The following is a 23364-nucleotide window of genomic DNA, read 5'->3' as shown; positions in this document are numbered from 1 at the left end:
TGCATTTCAAAAAATGAGAATGATGCGGGGGAGGTGATTGAGTCTCATGGAGAAGAACTGTGGAATGGGGTGTTGGTTGAGCCTAGCTGCAGAGATGGCAGAAGAAGAGAGGGGGGAGCTTCCAACCCGAGGTGTAGCCAAAAAGGTTCACAATGAAACAGTTGGCAGAAGCATTTCATCATTTAAGCAATTTTTTTTCTGATATTGAAAAGATGGATCCAAATACTTTAACATTTTTAAAAGTTCAAAGACTAGTTGAGGATATTGTTGCTTGTTATTGTTGGATATACAAGGGAAAAAAGAGATCCCCTGTCCAAACTTCTCTTGATAGCTTCATAAACAAAGCTGTGCAGCCAGCCTCCAGTGATAAAGGTTGAGTGCAGTGGGCAGAGAAGTGACAACTTACTGCACACCTATGTTAACTTTACTGTTATTGTTATTCAGTAGCTGACTCTTGGAGACCCCATTTGGGATTTTCTTGGCAGAGATACTGGAGTGGTTTGTTATTTCCTTCTCCAGCTCATTTGACAGATGAGGAAACTGAGGCAAACAGGGTTAAGTGACTTGCTTAGGGTCACACATCTAGTAAGTGTCCATCGCCAGATTTGAACTCAGGAAGATGAGTCTTTCTGACTCCAAGCCTGGCACTCTATCCACTCAGATACATAGATGTCCTTTACAATACTGTGTGTACTTTATCATTACCTTTACTTTCTATTTCATAATTCTATTATCATGTTACAGTATTTAATATGTCTGTATTTTAGTACATTTTATGACTTGCATAAAGGTATTATTTTGTTTATGCCTTTGTTATATAGGCTAAGTGAAATGGATGGGTAGGGACAAATTTGTATTACTTAAAAACTGCTTTAAGTAGAGGTCTGCAGAATGGCCCACTTATGTAAATCCAGATCTACCTGTATATTTAAAGCACATTGCAAACCTGAAAACTCTATATAAATGCTAACTGTTTTTGTTTTTATTGCTGTTTGGTTAAGACATAGCCTTGGAAGGTCACTGTTAAAATATAAAAAATCTTATCTTGAGGCAGTTAGGTGGCACAGTGGATAGAGCACTGGGCCTAGAGTCAAGGAAGAGCTCAAATCTGGCTTCAGATACTTACTACTTGTGTGACCCTGGGCAAATCATTCAACCTCTACCTGCCTCAGTTTCCTAGATTGTAAACTGGGAATAATAATAGTACCTACCTTACAGGGTTGTTGTGAGGATCAAATGAGATAATATTAGTAAAATAGTTAGCACTATGCTTATTCCCTTCCCTTCCTTTATCTAGGATGACATTAATGTGTTATCACCTATTAACATAGACTAATCCTATGTTAGATTAGTCCTATTTTATTTAGAGAATAAAGCTCTGAAGGGGGGGGATGTAGGAGAGAAAAGTAAGAGCTCAGGTAAATTCTAAGAATGGGGATACTGTCACAATGTCTTGGCATCCCCAAATCTTGATTTTACAGGCAACCCACAATGCCTCTAGCAGCAAGGAGTGACCTCAGGGATGCCTCCTTTGGAAATGAACTTGGGTGGGACCAGTGTTATGAAGGAACTAAGCTAGGTTTGAACCCACTCTCTCCAGAGACTGAGATATGATAAGGGAGGACAATGTGCCCCCGGAGGCATTAGGGGGTAATTTTTATAATTTTATTCTTGCTATATCCTTGCCATAAATATCCCTTTGTAAAAGAAAAAAAAATAGGAGTGCTGCCTGGTGTAGCTGGAGTAACCTAGTGATGGAACAACTAGGTGGACCACTTTTGCAGCATTATCAGAGCATTAGGTGCCTTTCAGAGCTACAGCAGAGGCAGTAAAAAACCCTAAATGTTCGGAGTAGGAAGAGAAAACACTAATAAACACCAATAAAGTAGCTGACACAGGGCTTTAAGATTTTTACAAAAGCCCTATACAGACATAATTTCTACAGAGCTTCACAATCCTGTGAATTAAGTACTATGCCTATTATTATCCTCATTTCACAGATAAGGAAACTGAAGGTGGGGACAGTTAAGTGACTTGTCCATGTCCGTACAGCTATTAAGTATAAGAAGTGATACTTGAAGCCAGATCTATTGATAAGATGAGTAGACTGGGTTTAGGAAAATATTACCAGTGTTGTTGTTGTTTGTTAGTGTGTTTGGTTTACCAGTTTGATATTTCCTGAGACTTGTTTATATGCTATGATCTAACCATGGTATAAAAACCAACTTTTTTTTCAGGATATGTAGGGAGCTCCCAGTGAGGAACTTTTCCTACTAATGCATATGGCCTCTTCTTAGCCACTTGGTCTTTGAGAGTTTTCTGAAACTCTTACAAGTTAAATGGCCTATCCATGATCACGTGGCCTGTATGCAAAAAGATGCAGGCCTCAAAACTAGGTCTTTCTGACCTCCTATGGACTTTTAGTGGAACATGAAAACAGCTCATATTTGCATAATGATTAACATTTTTCAAAGTACTTTCTCATACTTAAAAATAACATATTTTTGTAGCAGTTTAGCTTTGCAACATATTTTCCTTTAAACCTTCTGAAGTATGGATTATAGACTCTATTTTATGGACAAGCAAACAGATTCAAAAAAGCTAAATGATTTGCTAATACTTTAGCTGAGGGGTCGATTAAAATGGTGACTGTGTGAGAGGAGAGGAGAAAGATGCAAGAGGTTTGGAGATTGAGTCGTGGCAACTGCTTGGACATGAGGGATCACCCCTCATGAGAGAGTGAGGAATTACGGATGATTCCAATGTTGTGATCCTGGATAATTAGAAGGATGGTGATGTCCTACCTCAACAGAAATAGGGAAGTTCAGAAAGAGGAGAGATTTGGGGGAAGATATAATGAGTTCAGTTTTGGACATACTGAGTTTGAGATGCTTATGTGACACATTCAGTTTGTAATAGCCAATAGGCAATAGAACAATGTGTTCAGGAGAGAGACTAGGGCTGGATATATAGAGTTATCTGCATAGAAACAATGACTGAATCCATGAAAGTTCATGAGAATGGAGAGAAGAAAAGAATGACCAGGACAAAGCCCTGAGGTAAACTTATGCATAGAAAATGATCCAGCAAAGGTACTGAGGTATTGCTAGATAGGTGGGAGGAGAAGCAGAAGAAAGCAATGACATAAAAACCGAAGGAGGAGGAGAGGAGTGACTAGGAGGGGGTGTTACCATTGTCAAATTCCTGTGGTATCATGAAAGATTCCACATGAAAGGACTGTGAGAAAAGCCATTAGGTTTGTTAATTAAGAGAGATCTTAGTAATTAACTTTGGAGAGAGCAGTTTCAGTACACCCAGCAACTAGCATAATGATGAGGTCGGAAGACAGATAGCTAACAGTGGCATTACCTAGAATAATATCTAAACAAAAGATTTCTCTAGGTTAGAGCTATGTGGACTGAGTCTAATAAGATGAAATACAATAGGAATAAATATAAAGCCTTACCCTTATGTGCAAAAAAAAAATCAGCTTTACCAGTACAATTAATGATTAGGCAGCAGTTTGTCTGAAAAAGATTTGGGGGTTTTAGTGGACTACGTGTTCAGTATGAGTCAGCAATATGATGTGGTAGAAAAAAAATGCTAATGCAATATTGGGCTGCATTAAAAAGGCACAGGGACCCAGCTTCCAGGAATAGGGAGGTGATAGTCCCACTGTACTCTGTTATAGTCAGACCACATCTGAATTGTTGTGTTCAATTCTGGGCACCACAGATAAAGAAAAGATGTTGATAAACTGGAGAGCGTTTAGAAGAGGGCAACTAGGTTAACGGCTTTCAATCTATGTTATAGAAGAATCAGTTTAAGGAACTGGGTAGATTTAGTTTGGAGAGGGGAAGACTCAGGAGGAACTTGATAACCATCTTCAAGTATTTGAAGGGTTATTATATGGAAGAGAAATTAGGTGTATTCTGTTTTGGCCTCAAAGGATAGAACCAGGAACAAATAGTAAAAACTGCAGAAAGTAAATTTCAGCTTGATATCGGGGAAAAAAAAACAAAACAACTTCCTCACAATTAGAGTTATCCAAAGTGGAGTACAGAATCACAGAATTTGACACCTGGAAGGGGTCTCACTATCACATAATCTGACCTATTGAAAGGAATGCTTACTATACTATACATAAGTGTTTATTCAGTCTCTTGAGATAGCCCTTCCCCTTCTGAATAGCATTAACTGTTGGTAAGATTTTCATGATATCAAGCCTAAATTTGCCTCATCGATTTCTACGCATTGCTCCTGTTTCTGCCCTCTGTGGGCAAACAGAATAAGTCTATCCTCCATCACATAAACCAACCATTTAATCATTGGAAAAATAATTAAGCTATGCTGGTGCTAATCTCGTTGCTGGAGGTTTCAAAGACAAAACTGAAACAGTTCCTAACCTCTAAGACCCCACATTCTATCAAGAGAAAAATTGCACATATATAGGTATGAATAAATGAGGTAATTCTCTTTTCTGATTGGGATAATCTTATTGATTGAAAAGAGGTATAAACTAGTAAGACAGCTGTGTGAGAAACACTGAAAAAAACCCAGCCATACAGAGAAAAGACAGTAATTGAGTAAAGATGGTTGAAATGTCTTGTTTCTCAGAGTCCAATTTACAAATAACTAGCAGGAGGACTCTAAGGATGAAAGTTGAGAAGCAATGACACGTAGAGCTATTTTGTGACTATGGGATGTATGGTTTTATAAATTTGTGCCCACTCTCCTTCCTGGATGCTATATGCATTGTTAAGAGAGTATGACCTAGCTTTATGGAGTGTTGTATTTGGAACTCTTTTTGCTTTGCCTTCTCTTTAGCAAATATCTGTAATAAAGGGTTAATGATGTCATCTTGGACTTTATCATATGGGAGTAAATTTGTTGGAGGAGGTTGGGACCTGAGTAGGAGAGTATTCCACCTACCAGGGTTACCCCTACTGGGGTAGGAGCATGGTCATCCCGTATAGGGATCTCTGATCCACTGGAGTTAATACAGTTTGGATGAATGAGCCAGCTCAGGGGAAAAAAAAGAGTCAGTTCAAGTGCCATACTCCACATCATGTATAAAATCAATTCAAAGTAACCTTGGCAGAGGAGATACTAACTAGCAGCAGGCAGGGGGAGAGTGGTATCAAGAAAGTCCCTAGAATAGATAGTAGTGTTTGAGCTAAGGAAGCCAGGGATTCCAAGAGGCAGAAGTGGATGTATTCCAGGCATGGGGGACAGCCAATGCAAAAACATGGAGTCAAAAAGTAGAATGCCATAATGCCAGTTTGGCTGAAACATAGAGTTCATAGAAGGGAGTAATATGCAATAAGTCTGAAAAGGTAGACTGAATCAAAGTTGTGTAGAGCTTTTAGTGCCAGAGGAATAATGGATCCACTAGAGTTCATTGAGTAAGGATGGTGACATGGTCAAACCTGTATTTTAGGAAGATCATTTTGGTGGCTATTTCGAGGATGGTTGACAAGTAACTGCTTCTCATACACTTGACACTGATAATCATGTCCTCTCTGAGTCTTCTATTGACTAAACAGTTTGTCTGTTCAATCAATCTTCCACATAATACTGATTCAAGGTTCTTCCTCATCCTGGTTGTCCTCTTTAGGACGTGCTTTTTTTCCATATCGTTCTTAAATTGTGGTGTCCAGAACATCACATAATACTTTAGATGTGATTTGACCAGGGCAGAGTACAGTGACATTATCGATCACTTCCTGATTGCTGGAAGCTGTGCCTCTCTAATGCTGACTAGGTTGCGTTAACATTTTGGACTCCCGCATCACCCTGTTGATTCATTCTGAACTTTCAATCCAGAAAATTTCCAAATTTTTTTCAGACAAACCACAATCTAACCATGCTTATACTGGTGAAGCTGGTTTGCTGCATCTGAGTGTAAGACTCTGCCCTCAACCCTACTGAATTTCAGCTTGTTAGATTCAGTCTAATGCCCCTCAGCATCACTCAGCATCAGTCCATAAAAATCTTTCCATGTTTTTCTGAAGTCTGCTTGCTCATTATTTCTTGCAGCACAGTAGTATTCCATTACATTCATATACTACAACTTGTTCAATCATTCCCCAATTGAAGGGCATCCCCTCAATTTCCAATTTTTTTGCCACCACAGAAAGAGCTGCTATAAATATTTTTGTCCTTATGGGTCCTTTTCCCATTTTTATGATCTCTTTGTAATACAGCCCTAGAAGTGCTATTACTGGGTCAAAGAGTATGCACATTTTTATAGCCCTTTGGGCATGAACTATTTTTACACACAAACACACACACATGCACATGTATACATACCTCTTGTTTCCACAAAATGTTGTATATTGATGTGTATGTGCATGTGTGTTTATTTATCCTTGTTGATGTCTGTCTACATTACACTATACATCAGAAACTTGGTGCTGATGTTTATTTTCATTTAGGCAGAACAATGTCAAGGATAAAATTAAAGATACTCACACATGGGAGCTAAAGAGATATGTGAAATGGACCCAACCTGGAAATATGTTTTTATTAGAGATACAACATTTATCTTGATTACATAAGCTATGCTGCCTTATGATAATTCCATCTATAAGAATTTATAACACCTTGGTGGCTAGTCTGTCCAGAGGATGTCTCCTCTTTTAGATGCCCTAGTTTCTAAAATCAAATATTTGAGAAAAACCCTCCTCTTTCTAATGGGTTTTGTGCATCCCTTCAGTGGTGCCTTTTATATGAGAAGTACTATGAAACTCTCACTAAATCAAGTTTTATGTAGAAATTTAGGGGTGGGAGAGAAGAGACAGGTTGTGTGTGGGGGTGATATGTAGGTGATGGTGAATTATAGGGACACAGAAAAGAAAGGGATTTGAAAGTAAGAGGCAAACAGGGGAGGGTATGGTGCTAGCTGAGAACATTGGAGTATTTCTCTAAAGCCACGGATTCTTAACCTTGTGTCATAGATCCCTTTGGCAGTCATCAGACAAACTTTTCTCAGAATAATGTTTTCAACTATACAAAATTAAATCTATAGAATTACAAAGGAAACCAATTACATTGAAATACAGTCACTGATGATATTAAAAAAGAGCAACAAGTTCATGACCTTCAGGCTCCCTGTGTCTCAGTGTATGGATTGGGAAGAATTACAAAGAAACTAGAATTGTAGCCATGTAGCAGCTATAATTATCCCTTCAACATGGCAGGGGTTAGGGGCTTGGCGCTGCCCCAGTGATCTGGAAAATCTGCATAAAATTTTTTGGCTCTTCCTACCAGAGAAGAAGTCTGAATTATTATAGTATTAAAAGATAAAATATGTTGATATTATACAATACAATACATGTATTTTATGCATTTCTGAGTTTCTAAACTTTTTCTGAGTCTGCTGGCTTTCATGTGTCATCTGCACCTTCCGCAAAACCTCCCAAAAATTCCCATTTAATTTCTTATGCCAACCCACAATTTATTGAAGCTGCAATGGGGAAAGTTGCGATATGGAAGGGATAACTGTATTCCTTTCCTTTTATTCATTTTCAGTGCTCATGGATACGATAAGCTGTGTGCTGTTTTACCAAATTCCAGATCAGTAATTTTTAATAATGCTGTGGAGGCTTGCTTATGGCCTTATTCCTTTTTTCCCTTCCTTCTAATGTCTTCGATGCTACAGAGAATGACCAACTACATATCAACCAAGTTAAGAACCTTTCTCGGTGAGCCTATGGGAGAGAAATGTGTTGCCTTTGTGGATGGAGTTGATAAAGACCTCGCAATCAGATTAATGAGCTTTGGTTTTGATAAGGTAATTGTCTCTCTTTCTCTAACTCCTCTTCACTCTTTCAGTTTTTTTTTCTTTCCCCTTTTTTCTATCCCCACTCTCCTAATGGCAGCCTTTGCTGTTTTTATACATTAGAAATTGTTTAGCAGGGAAACTTTGCTTCCAGTCTATTTTACTGATTTCCTGTGGTATCTCTAAGGGTCTGTTTAAATGATGGTTTGACTAGGGGCATTTCAGCCTGGGTTTGTATTAGTCAATCAGCAAGCAATTTATTAAGTGCTTACTACGTACCAGGCACTATGCAAAATGCTAGAGTTATAAAGAAAAGCAAAAAACATATACTGTGCTCTCGAGAAGCTCACATTCTAATGGAGGAGTCAATATGTACTTAAGCAGATGCATTTAGTATTCAAATACCTTAAGACAGACAATTAAACAACACTAACTGCTACATATCTAACCTAAAGGCTGTTTACTCATTTGTTAGATTCTTCCATCCTTACAGAAAGGACTTAACTAAAGAGAGTAATATCCCAATAGTACTATCAGGAGCTTGCCAAGACTCTGGGCAAGTAGCCATCACCAACTGGATAATGCCATTCTCTCAGGATAGTTTTCGTTATTTCAAGGTGAGATATTATGAAAATATCAAATGAAAGTTGATTTTCATTCTTTTTATAAAATATCCTCCATTCAAGTCCTACCCCAATGCTTTTCTGTGGTATAGAGATGACCCAGCATTCTCAGAGGCTATACCAGTAGAATACAAGCTCTGAAAGATGCTATAGAGCTGGAAAGGCTTTGAGGATGGGAAAACAATGGACCAGGTGTCTGTCATCTGGGACCAGCCAGACAAATTAGTTGGTGCTTATTACTAGAAGGCTGGCCACCAGGCAATCAATTTGGTTGCCCACAATGCAAGGCATTGCAATCTGTATCAGTAGAGGGAGTAACTGTGAAATCACAGATAGCTCAACTATTGAAGAAAGTAAAAAAGATGTCATGTAGCATTTTAATAGTATCTTTTGAGGGAGAGGTGAGGGAGAGACAATTATGTTAAGAATAGGGGAAAATTGGTGGATTGGGGAATGAATCAAAAATAAAGTGTCTTGGTTCCAAGAAGTTTAGAATTCTCTGCTTCTAAGCATGACCAGCTTTTTTCAAGTCATACCTAAAATTCTTAAACTAAAATTAGTATTAATTCATTTGTTTTATAAAAGCAAATAATAGGCTGTAGAGTTCTTGGGACAAACAAGTGTTGCAATATAAAATTACCACGAGCCAAGTTGGAAGTCACTGAAAATGAATTTAACCTCTGTTATTTAGTATGTCAGTGGCCCTTGAATGTGCCTGATTTGAAGTTGATAATGATTTTTTTTTTCTAACCTTAAGCAAAATTATGAAGCAGGTAAAGTTTTGCTTTTGCATGATTCCATCTTCTTATTTCTCCCTCTTTTTCCATCCTTTCAGTGTTATGAGTAGCTATCTTACAGAGGTCTAACAGAAGATCATTCTTAAGGTGAAAGAATAAGGAAAGTGGAATTTCAGGTACCAGAAAGGAAGATACTATTTAGCGGGGCCTTCACAGATCTTTAAATAATACCACATAGGCAAACTTTTATTTCACCTGTGGACGTGCTACAAGTGTAGCTTTTTGCCCGTGGCCCCCACCCCCATCTACATAAGCCTTGTACCATTGCTGAAGCCATAGAAAGAAATGACTTTACTGATGGGCGTGAGACCACTGACCCCAAGGGATGCAGTCCTCCTCATATTCCTACTTTAAATCTAAAAGGGCCAGACATGTCAACTACAGCATAGGTTTTAACTTTGAAACAAAAATTTTCATCCCACTATATCTCTACTTTCTTTATGGATACACACACACACACACACACACACACACACACATACATATATTATATATGTGTTTATGTGTGTGTGTTTTATATATATATATACACTATATATACACATCTGTACGTATATATATATGTATATATATACATATCTAGCAATATGTCAATTGAAGCAACTTAGTCCTTCAAGATATTCTTAAAATCTGATCCTTCTATTAAAGAGAATTCAGGAGATGGGCAGAAGAGAGAGGATTTTCTCTCCTTTACTCCTTGGATAATCTCGGGGAAAGCTGACGTGTTGTTAGCATTATCTCAGCGTGAATATTTGGGTTCAGGACCACTGTTAACAACATCTGTAAAAAGCAGTCAACCAATTGAACTTAGAAAGGTGGTACAATGATAACTGTCTTCAAATATTTGAACGTCTGCTACATACAAGAAAGTTCTGTTTGTTCCCCAAAGGACAGAATTAGGAGCAACGGGTAGAAGCTGCAGATTAAGCCTGGGCAAAATTAGGCTTTAGGTAAGGAAAAATTTCTTGATTATTAAGTGAATGGGCTGCCCTCCTGAGGTAGTGTGTTCTCCTTCACTGGAGGTCTTCAAGCAGAAATGGGATGACCTCTTGTGGGTATGTACAGGAGATTCTTGTTCAGGTATGGGTTGAACTAGGTAACCTCTGACATCCCTTCTAACAACACTGAGATTCTGAAGTTCTCCCATTAGTTCAGATTTGTTGTTGTTTTTCAGTCACGTCCAACTCTCTCCCCATTTTGGAATTTTCTTGGCAAAGGTACTGGAGTAGTTTGCCATTTCCTTCTCCAGCTCATTTTACCAATGAGGAACTGAGGCAAACAGGGTTAAGTGACTTGCACAGAATCACACAGATAGTAAGCGTCTAAGGCCAGATTTGAGCTCATAAAGATGAGCCTTCCTGATCCCAAGCCCAGTGCTCTATCCATTGCACCACCTAGCAGTTCAGTTTTGGGGATGGGTTATATTCACTTTCAAGCTACTTGAGTAAACACCACAATTATTTTCATTTTAGAGTATAGGTTCAATCATATGAACCTTCTTCCTTCTTAACTCTTTAGAATCACTCTTTCATTACATACTTCTTGAGCACTTACTATGTAGGGCACTGAGCTACAAAACTGCTGAAGATGTATTTTAAGATGGTCCCTTCCCTGAAGAAATTTTCAGCCTAGTTGGGGAGAAAGGAAACGTATGGATTATGATGACAAAAGTCATGAGGCAAATTCCCCAAGTCAAACATGGAAGCATAATCAATGATCCCAGCACTAAGTGATGCAGACAATAAGTGCCACAGGAGGTCAAAAAAGGGAGAGAGAGAGAGCACCATAGGCTGGAATGATTTTGGAAAACTTTACAGAACTTGGGTAAGAGTGGGCTAACTGGAGAGGATAAGGTAGGGTGAGACAAAGACTCAGACACACAATGTGTTTAGGGGGAAAGGAGCAGACAAATGAGTCTGGAGGGGAAGGGAGGAGAGGGCTCATGAAGGGACAGAAATGGGAGACAAGGCTGAAAAAGTAAGTTGAGTCTGTGTAGTAGAAGGACTGGAGTACCAGGCTAACGAGTTTTATTCTATAGGTAGTAAGGAGCAATTGGAGACATCTGATTTGAGGCGGTGACTCAGGGAAAGTGGGGGAGTGTAAACTCCTAGAGGGAGAGGTCTTTCGCACAGGGCCTAAAATACATTGTTGATATAATCAAATTAACCAATAAAAAGATAGAGTACTGAGCCTTAGTTTCTTCAGCTCCAGAATGAAAGGGGTAAGTAAACCAGGCACTTGTAGCATTAGTTATTTTTTCATGTGATTTTCATGTTTTATCAATGTAAATGTGTCTTCTTATTTTACAGCCATCCTTAAATCTATCATATTTCCCTAACTAAACTGCAAGCTTCTTGCAGGCAGAAACTATGTCCTAATGCTTCTTCTGAATCCCACTATAATGTATAGTACTGAGTCCTTCTAGCTCTAACAATATTCAATTCATGCCTTCTGATCCATGGGGAATTTGTCCAGAGGAGTCTCTGGGGTGACCAATCCTCCTTGAACTCCTCTGGGAGTTGAAGAGGAGGTCTAGCCTGGAAAATCTGCCTGGAATATTGAGCCATTGTGTGGCTTGTTTTGTGGAAGTTGAACTAGTCCCACCAAGGAGCTATGTTGAAAGCAAGCATTGAAAGGCATACATGTAAAACTTAAAACTTCCTGTGGCCGGATTTGGCCTTCCCATCCCACAGAGAGAAAGACTTGCTTATTCATCTCCTGGTTATAGGATCAGAAATGGAGAGTCTGTGTACAGCCAAAAGCCATAGATACAAACAGACTTCATCTTTCTTAAAACCCTTTTGAGAATGCGAGTTAACTTTTCCTTTCAGCTTGCCTGATTGGCTATGCAGACTGAAACAAAAAAAAAAAAAAATACAGTGTCAGGTTGCAGATTGTCTACAGATCCTGCAAGACGAATCCCTTCTTCCTGTGACATTCCTGGAAAGTTTTCCTCATCTCACATACCAAACATTCCCTGGCTTCCCCAAGAGTCAGTCTGGTTGAAGCTTCAACTTGTAATGTCCAGTTCATTGTAGCAGCAGAGCACTGTAGATTCAGAGGACTGGGCTTTTAGTTTTCTTCCCCAACTACAAAATGAAGGCGTGAGATGCATTGTCTGCACCACCAGGCATTTGCAGCATTAGTTATTTGGGTAAGAGTCTTTTAATGACCAGAGAAGGTTACCAACGGTTGGGATGAATGGGAGGCAGGGAATTACAAGAATATTGACAAAGTGTCTCAATAAAGTACACCATGAAAACATGGTAGACATTGATAAGATAATTTAAAAACCACATAACCAAACATAATTTTGCAATTATGCCATGCAACACCATAGGAAATATACCCTCTATCAAAAATGTGGCTGAATATAATACATAACCTTTGTATAACACAAGCCCTTAAACTTAACTTTTGCCAGATAGGAATAGGATATAAAGTTTGTTGCATGATTTTTTTTCTAAATGGTGCATGACCTTTAGGGGAGAGAGAGGACACCTAAAAGATGATAATGTATCCTTTGGAGTAACATTAGAAGCCACAATCCCTGGGGTCCTAAGTCAGCAGCAGGCAACCTAAGACAGCAATACTTCGTATGTCAAACTTTAGTTTTCAGTAGAGACTCTCTATGGAGGGATGGGAATAGTTTCAAATAGCCTATCTCATTTGATTAAAAGAGCTAAACTCATTCCAGGATGTAGAAAACGAGAAAGGAAAAGAAAGATTGAAAAATAATATCTTTTATCTTAATAGGGCCTGATGCTTTCCAAAGAGGTTTCATGTATACTCATTTATCTTCACAATACTAGGGAGGTAGAGGGGGCAGAGGGAGAAGGACAGGTTATATTAGTCTCCATTTATAGGTGATGAAGAAACAGAGGCACAGGTAGGTACAATGACCTGTCCAAAGTCATATAACTAGTTAGCATCAGGTGACAGCTTAGTGGCACAGTAGATAGAGTGTTGGACTTGGGAGTCAAGAAAACCTGAGTTTGAATCCAGCCTCAGTCACTTAGTTGTACAAGTCATTCTGTCTGCCTCAGTTTCCGCCACTGTAAAATGGGGCTAATAATTGCACCTGCCTCATAGGGTTGTTGTGAGAATTGTATGAGATAACATGTGTATAGGTTTTGCAAACCTTAAAGCACTAAGTAAATGTTGGTGATTTTTATTAGTGACAAAGGTAGCTCTAGAACTCAGGTTTCTACTCAGTTTAGTATTCTTTTCTGCTATATCATGTTTCCAGTCAAATAGGATGGCCATGGCCCAGAAATGAACTGAAAAGGTAGGCATCTAATTACCTCTATATTTGTTTTGTTTTGTTGTTGTTTTTGTTTATAGAAACATCTCATCCCATGCCTGAGAAATACATCTGGAAATCACCCTATATGCAATAGTATCCATGCCCCTGAGAAAGACGGCTTCTAACCAGTTCTTAACATCGCCAGAGAAGCAGAGGGCACAATCCCCCTCATAAACTATATCAGTGTTTAATCATACTGTACCCTGCTGGCTTCTACTTACATCCATGGTCTCATGTTCTGAGGAAAAAAGAGAATAATAATTTTATGTTTGTTTTTTGCATGACACCTGTGATTTCACTGGCATAGAAAAAGCCTAGTAAGGATACTTTTTTATTAATAAGATTAGCATCTGCTCTGCAAATTATAGTCTTATAATGTAGCCTGGGACACTGAGTGGTTAAATGATTCAACCAAAGTCACACAGTATTTCTCAGAATTGGGACTTAGCTCTTTCTAATTCTGGGACCTGCCCTCTATCTACTATGCCAAGCTGACTCTACTTCACATGACACTGTAAAACTCTTTCCTTCTCTCCTTGTCTCATCCTTCTGCTGCCTCCTCTCAGGCATACGTACTGTTGGGTCAGTACCTCCTCATGCACAAGAAAGAAGACGACTTCCAGATGTGGCTCATGCTGAGATGTGGTGCCACTCAACAAGAGGCCCAGAAGATTTCCATATGCCTGCGGGAGTGGTGTTCCACCTTTATCTAAAGACTAAGATCCAACATCTCTTTCATGGTAACTTTGAACCACAGGATTAAACATCTCTCAGTGTGTTGAAAACCCAGTCTCAGGCCTTTTGTTTTGTATTGTTTTGCCTGGGGTAGCCTTAACCCCTCCCTACTCCTTTTGGGGTAGCCTTAACCCCTCCCTACCTCTTTCTTCGCAGACTAGGAAACCAAGATCATTCCTTACCCAAAGACACTTTGGGAGTGAATAGGAATAACTCTTGATTATTGGTTAGACAATCTGTGTATCTTCCAAGCTTTTCTTTCTCCTCTCCAGCCTGGCTGAGGTCTGTATTTCTGTTGTAATGGTCCCAAGCCTCAGTAGGGCTGAGGGGAGACGAGCCAAGCAGCTAGCAACATGCAGCCAGAAAGGCCCATTCTCCAGATAGGCCCATCTTAGGTGTAGGTGACCTAATATGACTAGAGGGAGGGAGAAAACTCTTCTGCTCTCCAAATATTACCCCCATTGATTACCTGAAATTCTACCATTTTTAGGGGATTTCTTCCTTTGAAGTGTTTTGCTTTCTAGGCAGTGATTACTCCTGAAAGCCATGACCTGTTAAATCCCAGAATTTTGAGTGTAAGTTTATAGCTTGCCCCCAAGACTCTGATGCCTACAAGATATATTGTAAGCAGGAGAGATGCTGGAGGTGTGGGTGGTAGGAAGGGTGAAGAAGGGGGCATCAGGGACAAACTTTACCATTGTCACAATTTGGCCCCAAGCCAGCCCAGACAATTGTAGTCCTGTTCCTATAGCTTTGTTCTCTTGCTCTCCCTCTGCCCTCTGCCACCACTCACCACCCCCTGTCACCCACCTAGTCTTAGACCATGTCTCTTTTACAATATACATGGGTCTAGTTCACCGTGGTCCCAATAGGGAAAAGAGAATAACGGGCTAAGGACAATTCCCCTTTTCTATACTTAGAAGGTTCATGGAATACCCATACTTTTTTTTCTTCCAAATGATACATTGGGCACAGAGAGAGAACTAGACGCATAATTTATTGAAGTCTTAAGTGCACATCATACTTTCTAGGTCCAGAACATGATCAAGTGAAAAAAATGGTTTCATTTTTCTCATACTTCCAAAAATCCTTAGGCACCTGCCATCTGCATAAGGGAAGAAGCTGCATAGAATAGTTGGGGCCTGCCCTGGGAGTTTAGAAGACCTGGGTTCAAGTCCCTTCTCTGACACATACTGAGTATGTGACCCTAGACAATTCTCTTAAGACTATACATTGCAGAGCAATTGCTAATCTGTTTTTGGCAGAGGGAATTCCCCCACTGGAAGTTCTCTACACAAAAATATGGCAGGACATGGGAATGGAAAGATAGACACAGAACAAGGACTTACAATCTAATGAGGACAGGGAGAACATGGTAAGTGCAAGGCAGAGGTTCAGACAGAATGTCACAAGAAATAAATTTAAGGTAAGTCAAGGAAAGTAGCGGTCAGGGAAAGCTTCATGGAAGAGGTAACCCTGCTTCGGATCATTGTAGGTGGAGGGAGGTGGGTTGGTGTCACTCCAGAAGAACTGAAGCCCATGGACTGTCTGGGAAGGCCTGAGACTTAGGTCTGAATTTAGAACTAGAAGGGTCCTTAAGCATCTTCTAATCTAACCTCATTTCACAGATGAGGAAACTGAGGTCCAAAGAACTTAAGTGTTTTGCTCAAGGTCATACAGGTAGTAAAAGGCAAAGGTGTGAAAGTTGAATATCAGGCCTCTCATTCAACTCTAGCACACTTTCCATCAAAATATACAGCCTTCCTTGAGCTATGGGACCACATAAGGCTAGAAAACTGCCTGCTGGATATTGCCTACCTAGATGTCATAAACTCAAATTTCACTTGTCCAAAACAAAATCAATCATCTTCCCCCCAAAACAGAATCACCTCATAACATTGTTTTTGTTTGTTTTGGTGATACCACTGCCATAAAACCAGTTAGAACCTTGGAGACATCTTTGGCTCCTCCTTCTTATGTCACAAGTTACTTTTAGCCCCCTGGCTCACCTCAAGGTGCTTCACAGAAGATTACCCCAGGAAATGTCATAAGATCATAGCCATGCTTTTTTTTTTTAAATAGATTTTTAGTGATATCTTTGGTTTTACCATCATCTAACTTTGCCCCTATATTCCCTCCTTCCCAGAAAGTTATTCTTTATAACAAATTAATTTTTTTAAAGAAAAATAGGAAGAAGACAAAAAAGAATCATCAAAACAGATCAACACATTGAAAAAATCTGACATTATATACGGTGCTCTGTATCCATTGACCTTCTACCTCTGCAAAGGAATGGAGAGAGATGTTCCCTCATATCCCTTCTTTGGGGCTAAGCTTGTTCTTTGTAATTTTGCAGCATTTACTTTCTTTAAAAAAACAAAACAATACAAAACAAAACAAACAAGTTTTTATTGATGTCTTCTGTTTTTTTACATCATCATAGTTCCCCCAGTTTCTCTATTCCTACTCCTCTCAGAGAGCTATCCCATATAACAAATAGTATTCTATAAAGAAAAAAAAAGAGAAAAAACCCAGCACAACTGATCAGTACAATGAAAAAGTTTGAAAACATGTGCAATATGTAATACCTGTGGACCTCCTACTTCTGTGAAGGTGAGGATTAGGGGTGTCACTCTTAATTTAAGTTATACTTTATAGTTTTGTAATATTCATCTTTGTTTTGTGTGTGTTTTCTTTTTTCATTTACATTGTTGTAGATATTGTGTCTATTGTTTTCTTGGCTCTGCTTACTACACTCTTCATCAGTTCATGTAAATCTTTCCATGCTTCTCTGTATTCACCACATACATAATTTTTTATACCATGGTAATATTCATTACATTCACATACCACAATTAATTTAGCCATTCCCCAATCTATAAGCAATGAATTTGTTTCCATGTCTTTGCTATCACAAAAAGTGCTGTTATAAATATTTTGGTGTATAAGGAGACTTTCTTTTTTAATCAATAGTTTCCTTGGGGTAATAGAGTAATAGAACCTAGTCATGGAGTCTTTGGTTCAAAGGGTATGGATATTTTAGTCACTTTATTTGCATAATTCCAAATTGCTTTTGGAATGTTGTACCATTTGTACCAAAATGGTCATATCACAGATCCACATATCATTTCACAGATCCACAAACAATATACTGATATGGTTATTATCCCACAACCCCTCTTTCATTGACTGTTACCATTTTTTGTCATCTTTGCCAGTTTGCAGGGTATAAGGTAAAACCTTAGAAATCTGGAGCATTCTTTCATGTGGTTGTGAATACTTTGCAATTCTTCCCTTGAAAACTGCAACATTTATTTTCCATTGTTTTGTAGTCATTCTATTTACATTGTTGTAATCATTTGTTTTCTTGGCTCTGTTTACTTCACTTTGCATCAGTTTATATAAGTCTTTCTATACTTCTCTATATTTAGTCGGCATCTTCATCATTTCTTGCAGCTCAGAGACCATGGGGAATCATGAGGCCACATTGGTGTGGAAAAGGAGGGAAGGAAGGCTAAATTGAGGGAGGTGGGATTTGGCTATGGGGGGGAGGGGTAGAAAGGGAACATCAGTAATAGCAGAATTTATGTAGTACTTGAAGGTTTGCAAAGTGCTTAATCTATATTATCTCATTTGAAAATGGCTTCTGTAAACAGACCATCTTGCAGCTTTCCATTTTAATCTTCTTCTTGCTAACTAGATGCTAAGCTTTGCTGTTTCTTTTGCTGGAGGACTACAAGTTCTTTCACCACCTTGGAGGCAAAGCCCTGATTACCCTACCCTAGTTGCATCTATAATAGAGAAAGCTAGAGGATGAGAGGTGAGAATCAAATTCTTTCACTTCAGTTTTTGAACATAAGTCTTACAGAGTGATATCCTCACACACAACTGTTAAGACACTTTTAAGAGGTACTTAGGATAACACAGGCCTTGACAGCTCAGTCTCTAAGTCCAAGTCACTTAGTATTCTCACTGTGGCTACTTTGTTCTTTCCTTGTGAATTTAACCAAACTTACAGAAGTACACTTTTTTTCCTGCTTCTGAAGACTAGAATTATATTATTTAGATAATTTGAAAGTAAGATCAAGATCCAGTGACTTAGGATGAGGAGTAGGGAGGAAGACTTATCTGGCACCTTTTTGTCTTTAGATACCACGCAATTGGTCCAATATAGGGGGTGGGCTAGATGGCTGGGATAAAGAGATAGGTGAAACAGGAAGAAAGAGATACCAGCAGGGCTTCTACCTAACTTGTGATTGGCCTAAGAAACACACTGGCCAGGCACACTCAGCCCCTTGTTTCATAGGATCCTAGATCGTAGATATACAGCAAGAAGGGACTTTGGAGGCTGTTGAATCTAACCCCTCATTTTACATATGAAGAAACTGAAGCACAGAGAGGTAAATGACTTAAATTAATAGTACCTTTGAGTCTTTCCTAAGGAACTTCTAAAATCTCCCACAGAATGCTGGTGATTCTAATTGGAGTTGTAACATGAAGCTGGGAACCAGTGCCCTAGGACATATTGCCCCTTTTTCCTCTTCTATTATTTTCTTTCCTTGAAAGCTTAACAAAATGCACTACTCCATAAATTAGTCAGTTAAATGATGACATGAGTAGGGTCCTGGACTTGGACACAGAAAGATCCCATTCCGAATCCTACCTCAGCTACTTAGTAGCTGTGTGACTCTGGGCAGGTCACTTAACTTCTTAGCCTCAGTTTCCTTATGTGTAAAATGGAGATAATAATAGTATCTCCCTCACAAGGCTATTGTGAAGATCAAAGAACTTAGCAGGTAAAGTGCCTTGCAAATCTTAAAGCCCTATATAAATGTTATTGTTTTTATTATTAAATTTAAGACCTGAATCCTAGATCTAAAGCCCATTTGCTAACCTCCTGAAGAAATATATCCATGAACCTTTTGACTCTATGGTAATTTATGTAGCTTCTATTATACTAGGCAGTTTTTAAAGAAATAAATGTTTTATTGATGCCCTTTCCCCTCCCCAATTTTGTCATTTCCCCTAACTATCCTTTCACGTAGACCCCCCTCACTTGTAACAGGCTAAAAAATCAGTCCATCGGCCATGTCTGACAACGGGTGCCTTATTCTGTGTCTATGCTCTTCCACCTATCTGCCAGAAGCCTTTCAAGGCAGTCCTCTGGAGTCATGGCTGGTCACAGCATTGATGAGAGTCACAACATCTTTCCAAATTATTTTCCATTGTCTAAATTGTTCTCCAGGTTCTGCTTACTTCTTCAGTCTACATTAGTTCATACAAGTTTTCCCAAATTCCTGGGCATTGCTGAGGCATTTTATAGAAGGACAAGTATTGACCAATATATACAACCTAACTAGCAGCTCAAATAAGAATGGAAATATTTGTCAAGAAGCTCATCTGACCTATCTATCATGTTAGCTGGATATCTAGAGTTTAGAAGGGTGGCCTTTAGAAGACTTACTCTCCCAACCCACAGTACTAGCAGACTGTGACTGGCTACCCTTCCCCCTCAGCAATAATCCTATGAAGTTATGGGGTTTTCCCTAATGTTACGGTCTCAAGCCCCATTGGCAGGGTGATTTTTCTCTTAATGTGAATTGGCACTGATAACTGCCCTAGTATAAATTAACCAATTAATATTAATTCATATGGATATTTACTATAAAGATATAGCAAGGACGGAAGCACAAATATATTTCCCCCACCCCCACCAACTAGGCATTGTGACCCACGAAGAAGATCCTGAGTGAAGTGAGAATGCTTTGAAAGAGACTTGTTGTCCAGTCTGAGATCTACCACTTACTAGCTGTTTGAGTTTGGACAAGTTGCTTTATTTCTCCCTGCCTCTGTTTCCTCATCTATAAAATGAAAGAGTTGACTTGATCTCCAAGGCCCCTTCCAACTTTAACAATTAGTGAATTAGGGGTAGGGGAGAAAATGGCTGACAAAACTTGGGCAAGGATCTATCCAACTAATAATAGTAATAGAATGGTCCCTACTTTCTAGTACCTGACATTCTAACAAGGGAGACAACATGTACAATATAGGTAACTCCAAGATACTTACAAAGTAAATATAAGATAATCTTGAAGGGAAAGGCACTAGCAAATGGAGGCAACCAAGGAAAGCCTCCTTCAGAATCAGGTGGCACTTGAGCTGAATCTTGAAAGACACTGGAAATTTCCAAAAGGCAGAGTTGAAGAGGATGGGTGCTCTAGGCATGGGGGATGGCAAGTTTACAGAAAGGAGAGACGGAACATCATGTCTGAGGCATAGCAAAGAAGCCAGCATGACTAAAGGGAAAGTGCATAATGTGTAAGAAAAATAAGAGGAAAGAAGTAAGTAGTCTTTGTTCCTTAGAGGTAATACTATGGCCTAAGGCAACAGTGATTAGGAACACTATGCTTCCTGCTCTTAAAGCTCAAGAGTTCAAAAACTGGGCTAGGATGGGGGTGGGAGAATACAATCAGTGGAAGACAATGGAGAATGAGCTTGGTAGAGACCTAGGAAGCCTGGCACTCAATACAGGGAAGAAGAATAAAACTTGCAATGTTTTGGAAGTAATGGTGAGAATTATCCAGTCTCTGGTAGCCTAAAGTGATTTGTACCTGGAAATTTTTATTTTAAAAAGAGCAGACTTTGGCAGGCAAGCCTAAAAACCTATTCTGTGTTCATTGCTGTAGATAATGCTATTTAAATCTAACTTTGAGATCTGCTTCTGGTCCTTTTCCCAGAAGCTAGAGGCTTAAATTCTCCTACTTTAGGGTGGGCTTCAGTGTGGTACAGCAGAAAGTATGTGGAACTAGGAGACCTATGTTCCAGTCAGTGAATAACATTTATTAAATAACAGTTATGTGCCAGGCACTGCACTAAGTACTGGGGATACAAAGAAAAGTAAAAGACAGTTCCTGCCCTTGAGGAGCTCATAATCTAATGGAGAAGACAATACACAAACAACAATTTACCAACAAGCTTTGGGTCAGGTAAATTGGAAATAATCAACAGAGAGAAGGCACCAGAACTAAGGAGGTTGGGGAAGGCATTTTAAATGGAATCTGAGGGAAGCCAAGGAAGACGGGGTGAAGGGGAGGAAGGAGAACATTCCAGGACAGAGAGATAGCCAGTGAAAATGTCTGGTGGAGGAACAAGTAGACCAGTGTCAGTGGACGGAAGGATAAGGACAGGGGACGGTGAAAACCCTGGGGTGGAAGATGTAAGAAGACAGGAAACATGGAGGAGAGCAAAAGGACTTTGAATGCCAAACTGAGGTTACTGCTTTCAAAGACCTTATGTTCAAATAGGAGGCACAGCACATACATACATAGGTACACAGAAGATACATACAAGGTAAATATAATGTTATCTTTTTTATTTTACTTGATTCTGAACTTAAGAAATAAAACAAACATTTCCATAAGATAGTAGAATTAAAAAAAAAAGATTGCTTATGAAACTGCAAATCTATTATGCACAACTTGCTATTCTTTTTAAATATATAATAAAGTTATCATGTAACTTTCTTTGTTTTTTCTTTTTCTTTTCCCTTCCCCCTCCCCACTCTAGAGATGGCTACCATTAGACACACACACACACACACACACACACACACATATGTGTGTATATATGTGTGTGTATATATATATATATATATATGTGTAAAACCATTGTATAAAAACTTCTATCAGTTCTTTCTCTGAATGCAGATAGCACCTTCATATGTCCTTTGTAGTTGATTTGGGTGTTTATAATAGTCAAAATGACTTAGTTACTCAAAGTTGTTCTTAAAAATAATAATGTTGTTACTATACAACTTTCTTTTGGTTCTACTCATTTTGCTCTTCATTATTTCATGTAAGTCTATCCAATGTTTTTCTAAGATCATCAAGCTCATTACTTTTTATAGTACAATAATATGCCATCACAATCATATACCACAACTTGTTCAGTCGTTCCTCAATTGCTGGGCATCCTCACAGTTTCCAGTTCTTTGCCACCACAAAGAAAGCTGCTATAAATATTTTAGAAAATATAGGTTCTTTTCCTTTTTGCCTAATTATCTTGGGAAACAGACCTACTAGTGGTATTGCTGGCAGTTTAGTAACTCTTTGGGTATAATTCTAGACTACTCTCTAAAATGGTTGAATTAGTTCACAGTTCCACCAAGAGTGAATTACTATTCCAATTTTTCCACATCCCCTGCAACATTTGCTACTTTTCTCTTCAATCATTTTAGCCAATCTGATAGGTGTAAAATGATATCTCAAAATTGTTTCAATTTGCATTTCTCTAATCAATAATGATTTAGAGCATTTTTTTGTGTGGCTATAAATTATTTTGATTTTTCCATTGGAAAACTGCCTGTTCATGTCCTTTGACCATTCATCAATGATAATCAATCATTATCAATTGACTTGTATTCTTATAGATTTAACAAAGTTCTTCATATATTTGAGATATGAGACCTTTATCTGAGAATCTGTCTATAAAATTTTCCCCCCAATTTTCTACTTTCCTTCTGATCTTGCCTACATTGGTTTTATTTGTAATTTAACGTAATTAAAATTATCTATTTTACACTTTATACTGCTCTCTCTTATTTATTCATAAATTGTTTGACAACAGAAAGTAATCTTAAAAGGGAAAGTGCTAGCAAATGGGTGGACCAAAGAAATCCTCCTGTAGAATAAGGCTGCACTTGCCCCTGGAGATGATAATTTGATTCTGGAGGTAATAATGAGTCACTGGAGTTTATTCAGTGGTGGAGGGGGGTGGAAAGGGAGGGAACATGGCCAGACCTATACTCGAGGAAGATCACTTTGATAGCTGAGTGGTGGATTGACTGGAGTGGGGAAGAGATTTGGGGCAGACCAACCAGCAGGCTATTGAAGCAGTTTAGGTATGAGGTGATAAGGATCTGTACTAGAGGGTGGCAATGTCAGAGGAAAAAAGGAGGCGTATTTGAGAGATGTTACAAAGGAAAAATCAATAGATGGCAAGAAATTGGCTGTTGGGGGGGGGGCAGGGTGGACGAGAATGAGGAGTTAAGGATGACACCTAGGTTTTGAGCCTGGGTGATTGGGAGGATGGTATTGCCTCTGAAAATAATAGGGAAGCTTG

General features: G+C 38.9%; 1 protein-coding gene across 1 annotated transcript; it reads left to right on the top strand.

Annotated features, from left to right (window-relative positions):
• The first annotated feature begins 7666 nt into the window (after positions 1 to 7666).
• BANF2 (barrier to autointegration factor 2) lies at positions 7667 to 14222 on the top strand. Its single transcript, XM_027840384.1, has 2 exons — positions 7667 to 7795; positions 14076 to 14222. Exons 1-2 carry the CDS (start codon positions 7667 to 7669, stop codon positions 14220 to 14222), a joined length of 276 nt encoding a protein of 91 aa, XP_027696185.1.
• The last annotated feature ends 9142 nt before the right edge of the window (positions 14223 to 23364 follow it).

This window comes from Vombatus ursinus, unplaced genomic scaffold, assembly GCF_900497805.2.
Source record: "Vombatus ursinus unplaced genomic scaffold, bare-nosed wombat genome assembly UNPS02014841.1, whole genome shotgun sequence".
Taxonomy (NCBI): domain Eukaryota; kingdom Metazoa; phylum Chordata; class Mammalia; order Diprotodontia; family Vombatidae; genus Vombatus; species Vombatus ursinus.
This window is presented reverse-complemented; position numbering and strand designations above follow the sequence as displayed.